The following is a 19,209-nucleotide window of genomic DNA, read 5'->3' as shown; positions in this document are numbered from 1 at the left end:
ATGCTAAGGTCTTAGTCCTCTGGTGGCCTCACGACGAATCCTTCGATTCTCCGAGTCTACCCTGGCCACAGGCCAGCCAAATCACAATTCCACTGGGGGCACCGTCGTGGAGGCCATCAACCACAAGTCCAGCCGGTAGCTGGCAGGTTCCAATCAGCGGCGCTGGTTAGGCCACTCCACGATCGATACTAAGGTCGCGAACCCTAGTCAGGAGCCTCGTGTGATCCCACAGACCACTCTCCTCGCCACAACACCCCAGTGGTTAAGCGTCTCCACCAGTCGGTCCCGGGTATGACAATCCCTCAACTGCCACTTCACAGGCAGGGTAACACCACAGTATTCATCCGGGGGGCGACTCACAGCTGCTGCAGCAAACACTTGGAGACAAGTCGGCTGCCTTGGGTAGACTGATCCACTGTCCGATTCAGCAGTCCCAGGTCGACTCTGTAATCAGACACGTCATCAGTAATTGGGACACTCTAGGGCACGTCACTTACCGGCTCAGACCCAAACGCCCATCTTTCCACTCCATAGATGGCGTTGCTGTCTAAGCTCCACCTCACCAGAGGTCAGCAGTGGCTGTGTTATGAGCTGATCAGGACGGGAAACTAGCCCTTGTGGCCAGTATATCTCGTCCTCACTAGGTGGCGGCGTCCATTTGGAGGGGGTTTCGGGAGCTGACCCACAGATGGCGTGGTCGTCACTGCTCCGGGCTCGGACGCTGGACTCGGGTCCGTAACAACACCCAACAAGAAGCTATCGGCGATCATGCCGGGGCCCCCAGGGGTGTGTCGTGAGTATATGCCCCACAAACGCCTCCTTAAGAACCAAGAGTCCGTCGAGATCGGGTTGTGACGAAAGGAGGATTGACAATAAGAGGTTCCCCTCGCCCTTGACGTCGGGTACTACAGTTCTACAGGTGCAAGAGTATGCCTCCCCAAACACCCAGGCATCAAATTAGAAGAAGTCCAAGAGAATAATCAAAACAGGCAAAAGGTCGGCAGGAAATGACAATTAGAAAGGAGAAGAGGGAGGGGGGGGGGAGAAAAACGAAACACAAGGAAAACGAGAAGAGTTCTGGCCAAAATTGGTAAAGACAGCAGCCAGAGCATAAGGCCTCAAAAGGACAGAGGACTGACCCATGGAGCATCACACTCTGGCAGCCGCCCACCAAGCCCCCTCACGGCGACAACGAGCCAGAAAGAGAGGTGGTGGTAATGGGTAGACTAAGGTTGGAAGCAGAGAGGGGGGTGAGGAATGTAGATTTGAAATCATGAATATTAGTGTAAAACCAAGCACATTTAACTTTGCAAGGATGCAATGATAAGTACCTGTACATTTAACATAGTTTTTATTTTAATAAAATTCTATACAGTACACTACATTTCCATATTACAGGTTATCACATACCTCAAAAAGCATTGAATCAGAAATGCTTGTTTTTGCGAGGAATTAAACATGCATACATTGTGAATTTAAAACTGTGTATTTTGCATATTTCATTCATATCAGCCAGCTACACAAACTTACAACATTATCAGAGTTGCAATATACAGTGATGAGATTACAACAGATTTCACTTTTTCAAAAGAACAAAATCTCCATAATTTCTCAATAGTGTAATGAGGAACAAACAGCATATATTCATAGTGCTGCAATGGAAGGATAAAACAGTCTGATATTTCTCATAAATTAAATACATCCTACCAACTAACTACAGTACTTAAATACATTTAAGCAAGAGCCTTCAGAAAACTGTGCAGCTTAAAATCCACAGACATTTCAGAACAATGATAGCAATGCCATTTATGTATTTCTTACAGAATAACTAATATTTATATTGCCAGATTAACGACATAAAATACCTTGCAGTACAACTATTTACACAAGATTTCAACGTCTGGATGATATACCTCTCATACACCGCTTTAACTGTTGTGCCGATCGACATTGTGCTTAATATATTATTACAAAAACAGAGATAAAATACAGTGAATATAACAAACAAATAATGAATTATTGCAAATTGTTAACTATGACTTAAGGATATTTGTAGTTACAAGGAATTTTAAGTACCACTTATGAAATTCACTATTATGGGAGAATTGGATTTACTATCAAGACCTGCACATCAATATTTGAATTTAACAAAACAAAAAGTAGTTACATATTTCCTAATATATCATATGTAAATATATATTACGTATAAGTAATCATATGCAAATGATCAGTTTTCCGGAAGCAAATCTTGCTGAATTTACTGCACGCAATATCACAATTTAAAGCTATGCAGTTTGGGTATTGATTGTATATGGCACTCTTAACCTAAACTATCGGAATATGCTTTAATACTTTTATAATACACTGAAAACTTGTAGTGTTTTGTGACCTTATAAAATGGCTTTGCAAAATTTTTTTTCATGACATCAGGAGTCACCTCATTATTCAGATATCATTCATTAGGTCAACAATGGGGTGTTCATTAAGCTAGTATACGTTAATGATAACCTGGCGATGAGTTATATTTGCAGCAAATTACAGACTTGCATGATGCACCAAAACGGGCACATTTAAGAATAGCTAAATGGCGTTTCTCGATACAGCACCCTGATGTTCCCTAGCTCTCATGACACCGATGAACATCACTCGAAGTTATAATTTTATGTATATGTAATAATGGAAGAACAGGCTGACCTTTAATGAAAATTACATGCTTTAGATGAACCTCTTTGCAAGAACAGTAAAGCCACAATGCAAGAAAAGCAATAATTAATACCTCTTCTAAAAATGCAAAAAATACAATCAATATTTATCACAAAGACTGCAGTGTGATCAGCTTCAGTAAGTGTAATCTTATCGAGTTGTGAGCCAAAATACTAAGCTCAACGAGAGCTAGAAGCAAAGTCAGAAGCCATGTCGGAAGGATTCCAGTGGTATCCTGATTTGGATATTGTACAAAAATAAACTTGCACTGAAGGATACAAGTCTTCCATTCTGCATTTATATAATTTAAGAATAAATAGGAGCTAACTTTAATTTTATATCTATAATTATAGGGAAGCCTTTTTAGTTAATATATACCAACTTCATGGACACCCAATACATATATATATATGCTGCATATGTATATTACACAAAACCAAAATGAACATACAAATACAGCAAATGAAAGCAAAAAAAACTAATACTGAAAATCTGAAAAGAGAATACTTATTTCATTCAATCCTACAGTCCTTCAAAAAATACAGGAGTATAAAAAATAGCTCACCCCCGCAGAAGTGCCTTCTATCTCGGTAATGCCCATATTAATTGGTCCATCTTCTATTATTAAAACAGGCTACTGTTTATTCTGTCCAACAAAAACAACATAATCCTATTTTCTTATTTTAGCAAATGATAATGCACTTTTACAGATCTGGCAGACCATGATCCATGAATTTTACGAGAGAACTGGCCATGTGCTTCATCATGTGTTTGTAAACAAAAGATGGCATTATGGTAACTGTGACAACCTGGCCACACTCACTGATGATTGCAGATATCTCCTTATCCTTCACTCCAACTACATTCTGGCCATTAACCTGAAAGAGAACATATGTAACGTAAGTTTGAAGAAGTGCTAGGATGACTTCTTAAAGAATAGAGGTAACACTAAATTATTAAGCTGCTGTATAGTAACACATTTTGATTATGTAATGGAAATAAATTCAACAAACACAAAATATGATATTACATATTTTGTTCATATGAAGCGAAATTGAAAATCCCTGAGAAGAGAGAAAAATTAAAAGAAAAAATATATGAGAGAGAGGAGAGAGAGAGAGAGAGAGGGGGGGGAAGGGAGGGAGGGTAAGGGAGGGGGGAGAGAGTTCTCTGTCTCTCTCCTCCCCCCCTGTCTCTCCTTCCTTCCCCCCTCCCCTCCCTCCCTCTCCTTGTGTCTCCCTCTCTCTCTCCATGTGTCTCTCCTCTTCTCCATGTATAAGCAGATAAAACAGCAGGAATACAGGAGAAAATACCATCAAGCAGGTGTAATAGGAAACAGGACAGTGTCACCTTAGCAAGACACTAACATTTTCTAGCACAACAATATTTGGTCTTAGGTAGATTATACTTTAAAATAAGACATTCTATTAGGAGGACAGGTTGCGTGATCAGGGAATACATTTTAATATTAGAAGGAAAACTATTTACTTTTTCTTGTGCCCTAGCACTTATGGGCTATTCATGCCCGTGCCACCTCTTGGGTGGCTTAATCTTTATCAATCTTGTGCACTAGGGAATTGTCAGCTGCACTCCCCAGGAATAAAAGCGAACCTATATTGTGATGTATTTTTTAACACAAAATTAATATTTTGTGAGAGGGCAAGAAGTTACATTAGTGTATTTGAACACGTCACCTTGTATGACTGCTAATGGCCCCAAGCTGGTTGGAAAGCGAGACAATGTCTATATGTATGTATATAATAAGTCGCACTTCCTTTGCATCTACTCACTTCCAAAAGATTGTGGTCTATAAGAAGTCCATTTCGTGCAGCTGATGAATCCTTTACTAAAGCAGTCACCTCACCATCACGAAACTGGAACCCAATGTGGCCTGTGCTGTCCTTGTGTAGTGTGACAGTTCGCTCAAATGGCCTGAAAACAAAATCTGACATGATTTTTTTTATCAAATGCATAATACAAAGTTGTCCTAAGCTATGATCCAAGCAAAAGAAATTTAAAGCTAAATTTAACGATGGGTCGTGTCAATTGCTGTTTTCACAAATAAATTTGAGAACTGGGTTCTGCTTATGAAACCCTATCATTAACATTATTTTATATTTCTCTGGTAATTATTACCTAATAGTTATTAACAAGAATAATTCTTCAATACAAGGCATAATGCTTAAAACAAAAACAAAAAATATTTTTATTTTTATTTCGTCACCCGTATTTATTGATATCTAATTCTACAAGATACAAAAGCATAAAATTAAGGCCTAAAAATTGGGTTTGAGTAAGGAAACTGGTATTTATATAAATTTTAATAATAAAATTTTATATAAGCAAGGAAATGGATTTTTTATAAATTTGTCCAAATGCTCCATATTTATTTTTAATTTATTTGAAAAAATACTTATCAAAATTTTTCAAAGATTTTTAGAATTGAGCACACTAAGCATTAAGAAAAAGGTGAGAAAACTAAGCTTATTTATTCTAGACAAGAAAAAATCTCAAAGCGGCAAGAATCTCAAACTCATTACAAACATAAACGACCTTCACCAACATCTGCACCCATTGGACTGATAATGTGTGCTTCAGTACACATGCAAGAGGATAACATACAAGGGAGATGAGCACAAGCCCCTTACCTGTCTCTGATGGCTAGGGAAATGCCATTAGCCGAACATCTCCGAAGTATATCATGGACCTTTTCCATGGAGTATCCAGCCACTGTTTCTCCGTTGATTTGAAGGATCTGGTCACCAAAACGAAGCCCTGTTGGTAGGTATGTCAATTTAATAGGATAAACTAATTTAAAATAGTTTTACATTCAAATTGCAGCCCATATTTTACTTTTCAAACAATTGCCAACTGGCCAAGACTCCTTCCAAATCTGTAGTCTTCCTCAAACTAATTGTTACTCCCTTTTGCCCGATAGGTCACTTTAAAACTTTTCTCCAGAAATTTGCATTACAAAAATTACAAATTTGGTGTTACAAAATTTGTTTGTACAGGTACTAGTACCTGTATGAGCTTTACCAACTGGACAGACCGTCTTGGGTGACCCTCTTGTCTTGAGGTTATCTTGAGATGATTTCCGGGCTTAGTGTCCCCGCGGCACGGTCCTCAACCAGGCCTTCTTTTTCTTACACACTACCAGGAAGCAGCCCGTAGCAGCTGTAACTCCAAGGTACCTACTTACTGCTAGGTGAACAGAGGCATCAGGGTAAAAGAAACTGCCCATTTGTTTCTGCCTCCACCAGGGGATCGAACCCAGAACCTTAGGACTACGAATCCCAAGCGCTGTCCACTTATTTGTCAGGCCCATTGATTCAAGTCCATAAACATTTAAATATATTGGCTTCATTTAGTGTCCAATTTATTGAATGTTTACTGCTTCAATCTTAGATGGAAACTTGGCTCCAAAATACACCACAAAACATTTTCTACTCTCAGTCTGCTCTACATTGCAAAATTCTTTCTACCCGAGTAAGGTGGATCAAGTCGTCTTAGGAATGAACCCTTAAAGTGCAGTTATCACACATCAATTCACTGGGAAATGTGGCTATCATCGCAAGTTGATTTAGACTATTATTGTCTGGGTTTTACACTACTGATACTAATATGGATATACTGTATTAGCTTTATAAAGGACAAATTGGAGTATACCTTAACCCATGAAAACACAGTGCTATTGTTTCATGATTGCTTATTATGCAATTGCAGTTATCACAACTGTCACTATCACTATACCAATGAGGTAATTGTCATGGAATATAATTCCATTATAATTACATATGTATACAAATTATGTTCACACAGTTTTCAGGACTAAATGGTTGTAATGAAGTATACCAGGTCAACCAATCATTTGTATATAATTACAGAACCATACAACTTGCTCCTATTTATATCACGGATATAAATAGGAGATGCCATGTATGGGCCAACAGGCCCCATACATGAACGATATTTGGATATACCTGTACAGTAAATGGGACAGTTCACATTTATAGCATCCCAAACTCATTAATGAATATATGTAAAATAAAGGTACCAATATATGCCGGTGTATAAGTACACATTTGAAGCCTAAAAAAATTTCTCCAAAACCATGTGTCGACTTGTCCGCCAAATATAAAATGTGAATCTTTACCACCGAGAGAAACAAGTGAAACGCCCGACCCAACACTCCTTGTACACCACTTGTCATAACTCTCGCAGCTCATCACTATTTTGATCATTTCACTTGGGAAGCAAGTGAAAGTTAGCGCCCTAAGGCGTTCCGAGAGTTGCTATTTCTTTTTTTAATTAGGCTATACTATATTTTAATGTTTTTAATGTTTTCATCACTGTTTTAAAATGAAAATGGTTGAGTTTTGAAACATTTTGACATTAACTTTACCTGAACATTTATAAAAACAACAAAAATATGTCCTTGACAATTGCACTATGAAGTTTTTGCCAAAACCAGGTGTACAGTGCGATGGTTAAGGCGGCAGTCCTTGTCCACCCTGTCAATTCCCTCGATATCTTGTTGTGACCATGTCTCCTGTTTCTTCTCTCCTACAGGGTTGTGAAGTCTAGCTTCCTTAACCTATCCTCATTGCTCAGCCATCTTGGCCCTGGCACTAATAGTGTTGCAAATTTGAACTTTTTTTTTTTTGTTTGTTTCAGGCCTTACAGGATGTGGATTCCAGGCTGGTGCTGCCCATTGGTTCAGGAGGATAGGCCATAAATGTTCAACTTGGATGACTTTAATGTTCATTAGTTCACTTACTGGTGAACAAAATGCAGCAATTGTGTTAAATAACTATGTACATATGGCTAACAAAAACAAAGTATTAAATACAGACCAGCACTGTAGTACATATGTTAAAAATTATACGTAACTTATACGTAAGTTATATAGCTATGTTGAGTACCGATGTTTATTTGCTGAAGTGAGAGAGTGCAGACCCCCGGCAGCTGCCCAGAGTACAGAACGTGATTAATGGATAGGCGACTTTTTTTTTTTTTTTAATATACCACAATTCATGTGCATCTTCCCTATCTTCTCCAGAGATGGCACCTGACCCCATAAAGTGGAAACAAGGTGGTGTTGGTAATAATAATTCTAAACACTTACCAGCAAGTGCAGCTGGGGAGTTCTTCTTCACAAGGCACACAAACACTCCCTTGTTGATAGCCTTCACACGCATCCCAACCTTCCCGTCACCATCTTTGCAAAGTGTTACCTAAAGATAAATGAATTGCATCATTACAGTTGTTAATCCTGGATTGCACTGCAATACTTAGTAATGCAAATGTAAAACAAGTCATTAAAAAGCTTCCATGAGACACTTTTGCCATTTCATCTCTGCTTCCTCCATAGTCTAGTGCCACCACCTGTGTCGCTATAGCAAAACTACCCCTACTGAACAATTGTTAAACTTAACAGGTCTGAATTTATTGCGACAAAATTAAACAAAACATGCAAAATAATGTCAACTTTATAAATGGTTTCTTAAATAAGGCAAATGCAATGTTTGCAGCTATGACAAACCCTCACAATAGGACTACTGTATTATGATAGTGAGATATGGATGCCAGAATTCAATCTTTTCACATGTGATAGAAAAAACAGGCTACTGGGTTGGGGGTCAGCCAGTACACCAAAGAGAGAGACATCTGCACAGAGCTGCTAAACACCACAAATATGGTGGAAGTGATGATACTTAAAATAGAAATTCTGAATGTGGCAATTGTCCTTGTATATAAATCACCAGATGTAAATCCTCAACAGTCTATAGACCAATTCACAAAAATAGAGCACTGCTTCAAAAAACCTCTCAAACTCTACCACAAACATTTTGCTTGGTGGCATCAACTTGAGGCACCTAAAATGCAAAAATGAGGCAAATATAATTATACCAGAGAATCCCAGGAAGCATTTTAAGTGAACAGTCACACAGATGACCTTTTGCAGATGTGTGACAGATTTGCCTTAAACCAGCTAGTAGTAGAAACAACTAGGAAAGAAAATACCCTAGATCTTATTTTTTCAAACATAATGAACTGATTACAGACATAATGATTACAAATACATGTTACTCAGATCATAACCTAACTGAAGTTCAGATGTGCATGGACAATAGACCTGTGCAGCCAGTCTCAAATTCAAGAGGAAGGGAATTCAGCAAATTCAATTGCAATAACAAATGATTAACTAGTAACAAATAAACCAAGCTCCTGCAGAAATATGCTGGGAAAGACAGCTAGATAATGTAAACTTAAACCAGTGCCTTGAGAAAATGGGCACAGCAGCACTAGAGATATGTGCAGGTCACTTATCTTAAATGCTCCACTTTATCCCAAGAACAACAAAGAAGGCTAGTAGAGAAAAAGAAAATTGAGCTAAAGTTTTAAGAACCATACAAAACCCAGAAGAGACAATAAGAACAAAAGGCCATTAGCAAAATAGAGAGGAATCCAAAATATTTTTTCTCCTATGCAAAGTCTAGAACAAAAACATACACTGGGCATCATCCTGCACTGGGCTCTTTCAAAAGAGTGATGGAATCTTCACAGATGACAAAGAAATGAGTGAAATACTGAGGTTATAGTATGATTTTGTTTTCAGTAAGCCCCTGAACATATTGCATATCAATGATTAAAAACAATTTTTTTATGAATGTGATACCGCCATTTAACAATTTATCAGATGTTATCCCTAACCCTACTCGTCTTTGAAGTAGCCATAGACAGCATACCCATGCACTCTGCACCAGGCCCAAACTCCTGGAATTCTCTATCAATCAAAAATTGCAAAAACACAATGTCATAGTCCCAAAACATCTTTTAGAGGCAGCTTAAATACTTGTGTTATCCCTGTCACACCTAATACTGACGTCCTGATGACATTTATTGCAGTCATCAAAACAACACACACACAGTTCCGGGCATGAAGTCAACGCCGTCATCCATTAATTTATTCTTATTCTTATTAATAGGTACAAACATTGCGAGTGAAAGAGTTTAACATTGGGTTGTGTGCTTACCGGCAACGCCCGACCAGACTACCTTGCAGTGCGATGCAGGTGGCCTGCCGGCTCAAGGAAAGCGTTCATTAAGAAGGCAATGATCATGCCACTTTACAAAAGGAGGTAGTAAAGTTAATGCAAAAAATTATAGACCAATAACATTGCCCCTCACATAAAACTTTGAAAGAGCGCTAAGAAATAAGATCACAAAACACATGGAATCACAATGTCTACATAACCCTGGGTAATATTGATTAAAAACAGAGCACTCCTGTCTCACAAATGCTAGACCACTATAAAATATACATATAGTGTACTGTATATGAAACCACATAGCCTTAGATGCCATGAAAGACAAAACGCTGGTGTAATATACAGAGATTTCGCAAAAGCTTACAACAAATGCGACCATGGTGGGGCGCCCGACAGCTGAGTGGACAGCACTTCGGATTCGTAGTCCTGAGGTTCCGGGTTCGATTCCCGGTGCAGGTGGAGACAAATGGGCAAAAGGTTTCTTTCACCTGCTGATCCTGTTCACCTAGCAGTAAGTAGGTACCTGGGAGTTAGACTGCTGCTACGGGCTGCTTCCTGGGGGGGGGGGGGGATTGTAACAAAAAAGAATGGTCGAGGACCGGGCCGCAGGGACGCTAAGCCCCAAAATCATCTCAAGATAGCCTCAACATAAGATGGTGTTATTGCACACAAAATGCGCACAAAGGAATTACTAGCGAAGTAGGAAGATAGATCTTTAACTTCCTAATGAACAGAACCCAGAGTGCAATAGTCAAGAAGGTAAAATCTTCCATTCAACTGGGCCCTAGGAGACTCGAACTGCAGACCCAGACAACATACCGGACAATATAGAGGACACAGCAAACTTTAAATCTGATGTTAATACAATCTCTCAATGGACCACAGAAAATAACATGGTGTTTAATGAGGATAAGTTCCAATTACTACACTATGGGAAAAAAATATCAAACCAGAAACCACATATAAAACACAGTCAAACCACACTATTGAAAGAAAAATCAACGTAAAAGATTTAGGGGTAATTATGTCAGAAATCCGTACTTTTAAAGAACAACAAAATTGTTGTCACAACTGCAAGAAAAATGACAGATTGGATAACGAACCTCCCAAACAAGAGATGTCACACCAATGATACTTTTTAAGAGTGTTCTCTAGAGTGGAATATTATTGCATACTAACAGCCCCATTCAAAGCTGGATAAATTGCTGACCTGGAGAGAGAGAAAAAAAACGAACACTCAATAAAATGTCAATTATTGTTATTGCCTAACAATCTTAAATCTGTATTCCCAGAGTGCAGATGGAGGAATACAATAATAATTTATACTTGGAAAATACTATAGGGACTGAGATATCTAAGACCGAGATTTCCAAATCTACACACAGAAATAACACCACATAAGACCAGAAGGCATGGCAGGATGTGCAGAACAGCCCCACTGAAAAGCATAGGTGCATTAGGCATGTTGAAAGAAAACTCGGTCAACATCAAAGGCCAAGACTTTCCAACATTTCCACTATACATATGGGGCATAACTGGGCAACCTCTCGCAGTATTCAAAAGAGAACTTAACAGGCACATTCACAAGATACCTGATCAACCAAGCGTTGACTCGTACATCAGGCTGCAAGCAGCCACATCCAACAGCATGTAAAGGATTTGGGAATAATGATGTCTGACGACCTAACGTTTAGGGAGCATAACCAAGCAAATATTGCAACAGCCAGAAAAATGATAGGATGGATTACGAGAACTTTCAAATCCAGGGATCCCATCACAATGGTTGTACTCTTCAAGTCACTTGTGTTGTCCCGTCTTGAGTACTGCTCAGTACTCACTTCCCCCTTCAGAGCAGGAGAGATTGCTGAAATAGAGGGAATACAGAGAACATATACGGCACACATAGACGCGATAAAGCACCTAAATTATTGGGATCGTCTCAAAGCTCTCCAAATGTACTCACTAGAAAGGAGACAGAGATATCAAATAATATACACCTGGAAGATACTGGAGGGCCAAGTACCAAATCTACACAGTAAAATAACAACGTACTGGAGTGAACGATATGGAAGAAAATGCAGAATAGAACCAGTGAAGAGCCGAGGTGCCATAGGCACAATCAGAGAACACTGTATAAACATCAGAGGTCCACGGTTGTTCAACACCCTCCCAGCATGCATAAGAAATATTGCCGGAACGACCGTGGACATCTTCAAGAGGAAACTAGATTTATTCCTCCAAGGAGTGCCGGACTAACCGGACTGTGGTGGGTATGTGGCCCTGTGGGCCGCTCCAAGCAACAGCCTAGTGGACCAAACTCTCACAAGTCAAGCCTGGCCTCGGGCCGGGCTTGGGGAGAAGAACAACTCCCAGAACCCCATCAACCAACCAGGTAGCCTGGTCAGAGACCGAGCTGCAGCGATATTGATCCTCTGAATCATTAACAGGTAGTTAACATGTAGGGTCCCAGTAGTTTACTGTTGCCCCCCCCCCCACCACTAGCCAGGGTCACAATGGCACACTGCTGCATCCCCCCCCCCTCCACTAGCCAGGGTCACAGTGGCACACTGCTGCTCCCTAGCCAGGATCAATGTGGAATGCAACTGCCTCCCCAATTCCTGGTCAACATCATAATGGCACCCTATACACAGCCAGCATCAGTGACAAGCTGCTGTTCTCCTCCCCAGCCCGGGTCACTAGAGAAAATCGATTATATATGGAGAAGCTTTTTTTAAAGTACAGTAGTAGGAAGTTACTAATGTACTTGAACATTGTACAATATTTAAGTACAGTAAACAAATATACGAAACACAAATACTGGCTAGCCCATTGAACTACCTTACTATTTATAAACTTGATATGTCTGGTTTCATATTGCAAATTGTATTCATTTTTTTTTTTTGCTATTTCAGTAATTCCAATGAAGGTTTTAATTCTTACTAACCTAATGAAACTAACTTTCTTTAAGCTTCTCTCCTTATTCAAGTTCTTTACTTGCATTCACTATTTAACTGTTGTGCTTTGCTTTATTACATAAATATCACTGCACCTCACATACTCATCACAAATACTACATTCGCAGCCATAGAAATTTCACACACAATCACATTTCATTTATATATTCCACATTTAAATAATTACTGCACTATACACTTGGCAATACTGCAGAGTGCTTTATTGCTACCCCCCCCTGTTTTGCCCACTATTACATAGTGAACTGGGAATAATGGACCAAAACCTGCTTTACCTTAGGGGGAAACAAGCCCTTTACACACAACACCCCATATCTCTCACACACACACACACACACACACACACACACACACACACACACACACACACACACACACACACACTGACCATGTCGTAGCTCAGTCGATTAAGACAGCGTCTGGGATGCTCTCGGACGCAGGTTCGAATCCTCGTCACGGCCCTTGTGGATTTTGTTCATTTCTACTGTGTCATGAGGCGTTTAAACATTGTCTTCGTCGAATTTCAATGAACATATTGTGTTTTAAACAAAACGGTAATTTTTTTAACAAGTTAAGTGAGAAGGTGGTGGAGGCCAAGACCGTCAGTAGTTTCAAAGCGTTATATGACAAAGAGTGCTGGGAAGACGGGGCACCACGAGCGTAGCTCTCATCCTGTAACTACACTTAGGTAATTACACTTAGGTAATTACACACACACACACACACACAGATGCCTCTTCATACTTTAGTAACCCCACTCCCACATCTGTTTCACATCTCCATTATAGGAAATGGAAGAGGCGAGGCTGGAAACCCACCTTCCCATGATATTTTTTGTCTATCTACACTTTCATATTATTTTTCCTCTATTTTCTATAGGGTGCATCCTCCCCACCTCCCACAGGAGGAAAATGGTGTTATGCTAATGAATAAAAATTATGAAACACAAAAGTGACTATTGGGTTTTTTGGCTATTCTGGTTATTGTTTGCTATTCCAGAAATCCAAAAGTAACCTTTTGGGTTTCAGAATTATTTCTGCCATTATGTCATGCAGCAACATGAATCTGTGTGCCGAAACAACTTGAGTCAATAATAGCAAATAATTTTAAAGAATGCATCTTCATATAGCACATATGCAAATCTACAATATGAAGAGGTTTATAATAATTTAAAAAATATGTATATTTTATATATAAATACACAGTAGATATATACTGTATATATAAAATAGATGTACCCTGTAATATATTTTATATATTTACTTATTTTCAATATGTAAATTTCAGTAATTATAAAAGAGCATTTGATAATTTCTCACTCTCAACACTACAAATATATAAATTCAAAATACCCTGAATGAAGACCATTCAAATCACAGCAGATTTGAAGCCCATCTGCTGGTCTTCGAATACACATCTGCAAATCTTTTAGACAGACCTATGGCACAACTTAATAGGCTTCAATAGATTGTAAAACAAGAAACTCATATCCACATATTTCGTACAAAAAAAAAAAAATAATTTTATGAAGTACTTCACAAAATTTTAATTATACAACACTCAATAGTGCCATTAAACTCTCAGCCAGTCTGAACAAAAACTAATTTGGACAGCAATAATTTTGACTTTTTACCAGGTGACTCCACAGCACATGCACATCATAGTAATAATGATGCCTTTAAAGTTTTCAATAAAAGCCACCCATAACTGGACAATAAGGTAAATGGACATGTTTTGTGCTAGTGCACACAGATGGCAGGGTTGGAAATACTGTACTACTACTAAGATGAAACTGGTCAACATTCAATAAAAGTCGGTAAATTTGTTTTTCATGAATAATTAATGATCAGGAAATATGTGATTCATGAGCAACTGATGATAATTCTAATTACAATGTATGGAAAAATAGCAACTCTACAAAAAAAAAAAAAAATGTGCAGAATTTAGAGCACTGTGTGAGCAACAGGTAACACTACAGGTTTAAATCATGGCAAAGCAATAAGCAAAGTTATATGAATGGTCCCACTTTCAACGAACAGTACTGCATATTGCAAGTCGACAAAGAAATGTATCGGCCAAACATTCTGCATCTCTTCTCTTTCTGCCAAGTGGCTTAAAAGTGGGTCTTTAGGAAACAAGAAAAGAAAAACTTTCTACTCATCACCAAAATCTCTTCTACCATAAACAGTGTGGAGCAGCTACACAAGGCACAAAGTACATCAATCAGAAAGAGGTACCTTAAAAATGTTACAACCCATATTGTTCACAAAAACCATTTACTCTCATCTCTCAAAAAGCCATTTTAATATACATCTCCAATTATTCTCCATATACAGGCATACCTCAGTTTAAGAGTTTAATTGGTTCCTGGAGACGCCTCGTATTCCGAAAACTCGCATTCCGAAGCTAATTTCCCCATAAGAAATAAAGGGAAATGAATTAATCCGTTCCTGACTACCCCAAAAACCCCACATCAAACTAAATTTTTATACCTAATTCATCTAAATAAACATACAAAACAATGTTCAAGTTATTACTTACCTTGCTGTTGAATGCTGTAGGCGTATGGAAGATGGTGAGGAGGTGGGAGGAAGAGAGGAGTTACTGTTTGGAAGGGGAGTCCCCTTCCATTATCACATCAGGCAGTGAGGACTTCACTGGTATGCACACTGGCACATTTTGCCTGCATACCACTAGGACTTGCTTGTTTTACTAAGATTTTATCTAATGACACTTGTTTTTCCCTACATTTTAACACTTGTCTGTAGTAAGACATCACATTATCATTTAAAAGGTCAATGCAATGGCCTGCTACAGCTTTATCTGGGCGAGTTTTTTCAACAAAACTTTGCAGTTCTTCCCATACTTCACACATTTTCTTAATCAAGAAGGGACATCCTCTACTGCCTCTACTCACAGCTATTTTCTTAGGTTGAACCTTACCAATGGCTTTCTTGAGACCCATGGCAAGATATATAATGACAACTTTTATGCTCAAATGGTCAAAAAACCGATAAAAAACTGTAAATCCTTGTGAAGAATTCAGGTGGGATAGTCACTGGACACGAGATACTGGTAAACTGAGGCGCGATCGCCATGCCACCACGCGCCAGTCGGCCTGTACACGTATCAACAAACTCGCGTCCCGAGGTAACCCTCGCCTTCCGAGACATATTTTTGGAGTAAATCCTGCTCGTCTTCCGAAAAACTCGCATACAGGGACACTCGCATTCCGAGGTACCACTGTAATTTAAACATCCCTTTTTCCTTGATGGTACAAAATATCAAGCAAACTATCAACAATTTAAACTCAATAAGTAAAAGACCTTTATTTGATGACATTTCACTTCGTGTGACTATATCTATCATTATTATTATTATTATTTAAAAAAAAATACTGAGAATCATATTACTGTGTTAGTCAGTGGTTATCTGGATACCAGATATCCAGATATATCTGGATATGCTGCGGGTATGGGCAGCATTTTGGGCATAACTTAATGAGTGCATCAAGTTTTAACATTTGAGAATAATTCTGTACTGAATGAAGCTCGCACAAAGCAACTTCCAGCAAGTTATGCTTTGACATTATGAGCACAATCAAGAAAGGTATCCACAAGCCGGCAAATATCGGGACAAACTGGGCGGAGGTATGAGTACAGACTGAACAACGTAGTGATGGAGGCAGTGCAGAAAACTGTGGTGCTTGCCTAACAATGCTTATCTTACTGTGACATTTGAATGCTGTCGCATCTGGACTTGTAACTTGAAGATGGATTGATGTAGCTTCCACTATTATTTTCCAGTGGATTCCCTTTTATTGCCAATATTATTCCTGCACGAACCCTGAGATTCCAAGTCAACACAATCGACTTTAGAATGGTCCAGGAGGGACCGAAACGTCGTCGTCCCTTCACTTTCTAGTGTGTGGTTTGGTCAACATATTTCTGCCACATTATTGTAACTCCTCATCTGCAATTCCTCTCTTCTTTGGGAACTTTTAAGTCCATTTCCAACACATGCTTCTGGTGTAAGCGAGGCAATGGGAGAGGAGACAGCAGCAAGGGAGAGGAGAGAGGCAGCAATGAGGGAGAGAGAGAGAGGGAGAGAAAGAGAGAGAGAGAGGGGGAAGGCAGATCAGACATCGAATGTGTAGTGATGGAGACCAGTGTAGAATAGGATTAATACCTTGCACCACAATTCTTTTTATAAAAAGATCGTATACTGGTCACAATCTGACCAGTATGCTCAATGTTAAACAAATAAAATAGATACAAAGTTTATGGTAATTGTACAAATTTAGTTCTGAGGCACCAATCAGAGGCTAACATCAGTTCTCTCACTCTAGATAATCCATAAATTATAACTTGAAAATGAAGTTATTACAAAAATTTACATACTACATGGTCTAGCTTCAAGAGACTCATTAAATGTTTTAATTCTTATATTCTTATAAATATAATATAAAATCACTTAACTGGTGCTAGTATAAAACTTCCATGTGTAATATATGCACCACAACTACTGGCATTTTCCTTCAGCGTTAGTGGATGCATAGAAATTTATGCCGTTATTTTTTTTTTATTATTTCTTCTAAATATTGCTCAAACTTCCCCCTTTTACTTCCATACAAAATTTCAAACCAATAAATCTCTGTATTCTCCAGATATCCAATAGACACCCCAAATGGAGAAAAATAAACCAATTTTAATAAAGCCATATGATATCGCTACCTGGAACTTCAAATAGTGACATCCTGCTAAACATTTCTACTAATGCATTTCTCCCAACCATTTGTTCATCACTTGTCCTCTGTAACACTTACCAAGCATCTCAACCATTCAGACTTCTAGGTTTCCACAACACCATAAGACTTCTCCATTTCACTTCCCAGCAACTTGTGCACCCTAATATCTTTCTATCCATCCACTTTTAGATGTCCAACCACTTGGGCTGGACGGTAGAGCAACAGTCTCACTTCATGCAGGTCGGCGTTCAATCCCCAACCGTCCAAGTGGTTGGGCACCATTTCTTTCCCACCATCCCACCCCAAATCCTTATCATGATCCTGCTATATAGTCTTAATGGCTTGGGGCATTCTCCTGATAGTTCCCTTCCCTTTCAGTCAAGGTCAAAAACAAGGCAAACAAGTACTGATAAAGCCATAATATTTGAAGACTAAAGGTAGGCACCACTGACCCAAATATACTGTAGCTTGAAGAAACATCGTCTATACCCAACAATGCTCAAGAACATAATTTAAATGGTAAAGCTCTACATCAAACTACCTTATTATTATTAAGTGACAAACTGAATACATCCGGTCTGATCTGTGATTGTGTAAGGTAATGACAACAGGAACAATTCCAACTAATTTAGTTGTATTGAAGTTAGTCTGCAACCAAGAAATGCAAGTTCAAAACTTGCCATTATGTACTTGTGTAAAATTATATATTTTACCATATTTGCACGAATATAAGCAGCACCTTTCTTCAAGCAAAATAATACTAAATTTTGTTAGTGTGGTTTTCGATAGAATACTAAATTAATGAAAATTCAATACATGGGCTCTCCCACTACCCATCAATGTCTCCCACTACAAAAATTTTAATCATGATTTCAATCACCACAAATCAACTCGGTCAAATCGACATCAATCTGGGTTCAATAATGATCATAATGTAAGAGCACGATAATCCAATTCCAGCAACCCGATCGTGACAAGCCTAATGAATCATGCACGTGTCAGTAAATAACAAGAGTAACCAGGTTGTGGAACAAGAAGACTGAATATATTAATTTTTGGACATTCTTGATAAGAAATTCATTAAACTCAAATATGCATGGGGCTCATATGATTTGGATTACGGATCATAGATAGTATGTATGTAACTAGACAAAGTAACTGGCAGTACCCGGCTCTACCCCAAAGGTTGCACGCCGTCTAAGTGTTGGAAGCTCCCAGAATTCAAATCTGCCATTAGAACTTGGCTTTTAGAGGTCACTACTGTATCTGAATTATCAACATTATGGTCAGATTTTGGCACCAAATTATTTGCCAGTGATTGCTCTACATTATGCGAGTCAAAACAAATACTATGCTTTTTTGGGGTTTTTATATAATGTTCAAAGGAAGGTTAGTGATACTGAATTTGCCCTTACCTAAATGTGCTCGAGGGTTATTATGTATGTAGTCATTTCATTACACTACTCTCCTTATTAAAGTAACCACACAGTGCATGATCTCCCAACAAGAAAATATGTCCTGAGGACTGCCAGGGGCATGAGAGATTAAACAAAATCCCCCATGTAATGAGTTGGCTTCACCCAATAGTTCATTCATGCAAGTTAAAATTGTTTAGAGAGTACATGGAAAAAAACTAAGTTTATAAAAAACTTTTTATATTTAATAAAAATCCCCTTACCAACCATGGGTTTCTTATCATATGTTTGGCTGTACCAGACTTCTCAATAAGTAC

At 38.6% G+C, this 19,209-nt stretch overlaps 1 protein-coding gene across 3 annotated transcripts in view; it reads right to left on the bottom strand.

The window, feature by feature from the left end:
• Positions 1-1,334: 1,334 nt before the first annotated feature.
• Positions 1,335-19,209, bottom strand: part of LOC123752999 (syntenin-1) — a 36,382-nt gene continuing 18,507 nt past the window's right edge. For all 3 annotated transcript variants that reach the window (XM_045735008.2, XM_045735010.2, XM_045735009.2), the window contains exons 6-9: positions 7,832-7,940; positions 5,352-5,478; positions 4,494-4,635; positions 1,335-3,581 (exon numbers count right to left, since the gene is read on the bottom strand). In XM_045735008.2, the coding sequence (XP_045590964.1) occupies positions 3,408-3,581; positions 4,494-4,635; positions 5,352-5,478; positions 7,832-7,940 (552 nt within the window). In that variant the 3' untranslated portion in view covers positions 1,335-3,407. The remainder of the gene's footprint in view (positions 3,582-4,493; positions 4,636-5,351; positions 5,479-7,831; positions 7,941-19,209) is intronic.

The sequence above is a fragment of the Procambarus clarkii genome, chromosome 93 (genome assembly GCF_040958095.1).
Source record: "Procambarus clarkii isolate CNS0578487 chromosome 93, FALCON_Pclarkii_2.0, whole genome shotgun sequence".
Lineage (NCBI taxonomy): Eukaryota > Metazoa > Arthropoda > Malacostraca > Decapoda > Cambaridae > Procambarus > Procambarus clarkii.
The sequence above is the reverse complement of the archived record's forward strand: the minus strand, read 5'-3'. Positions and strand labels throughout refer to the sequence as shown.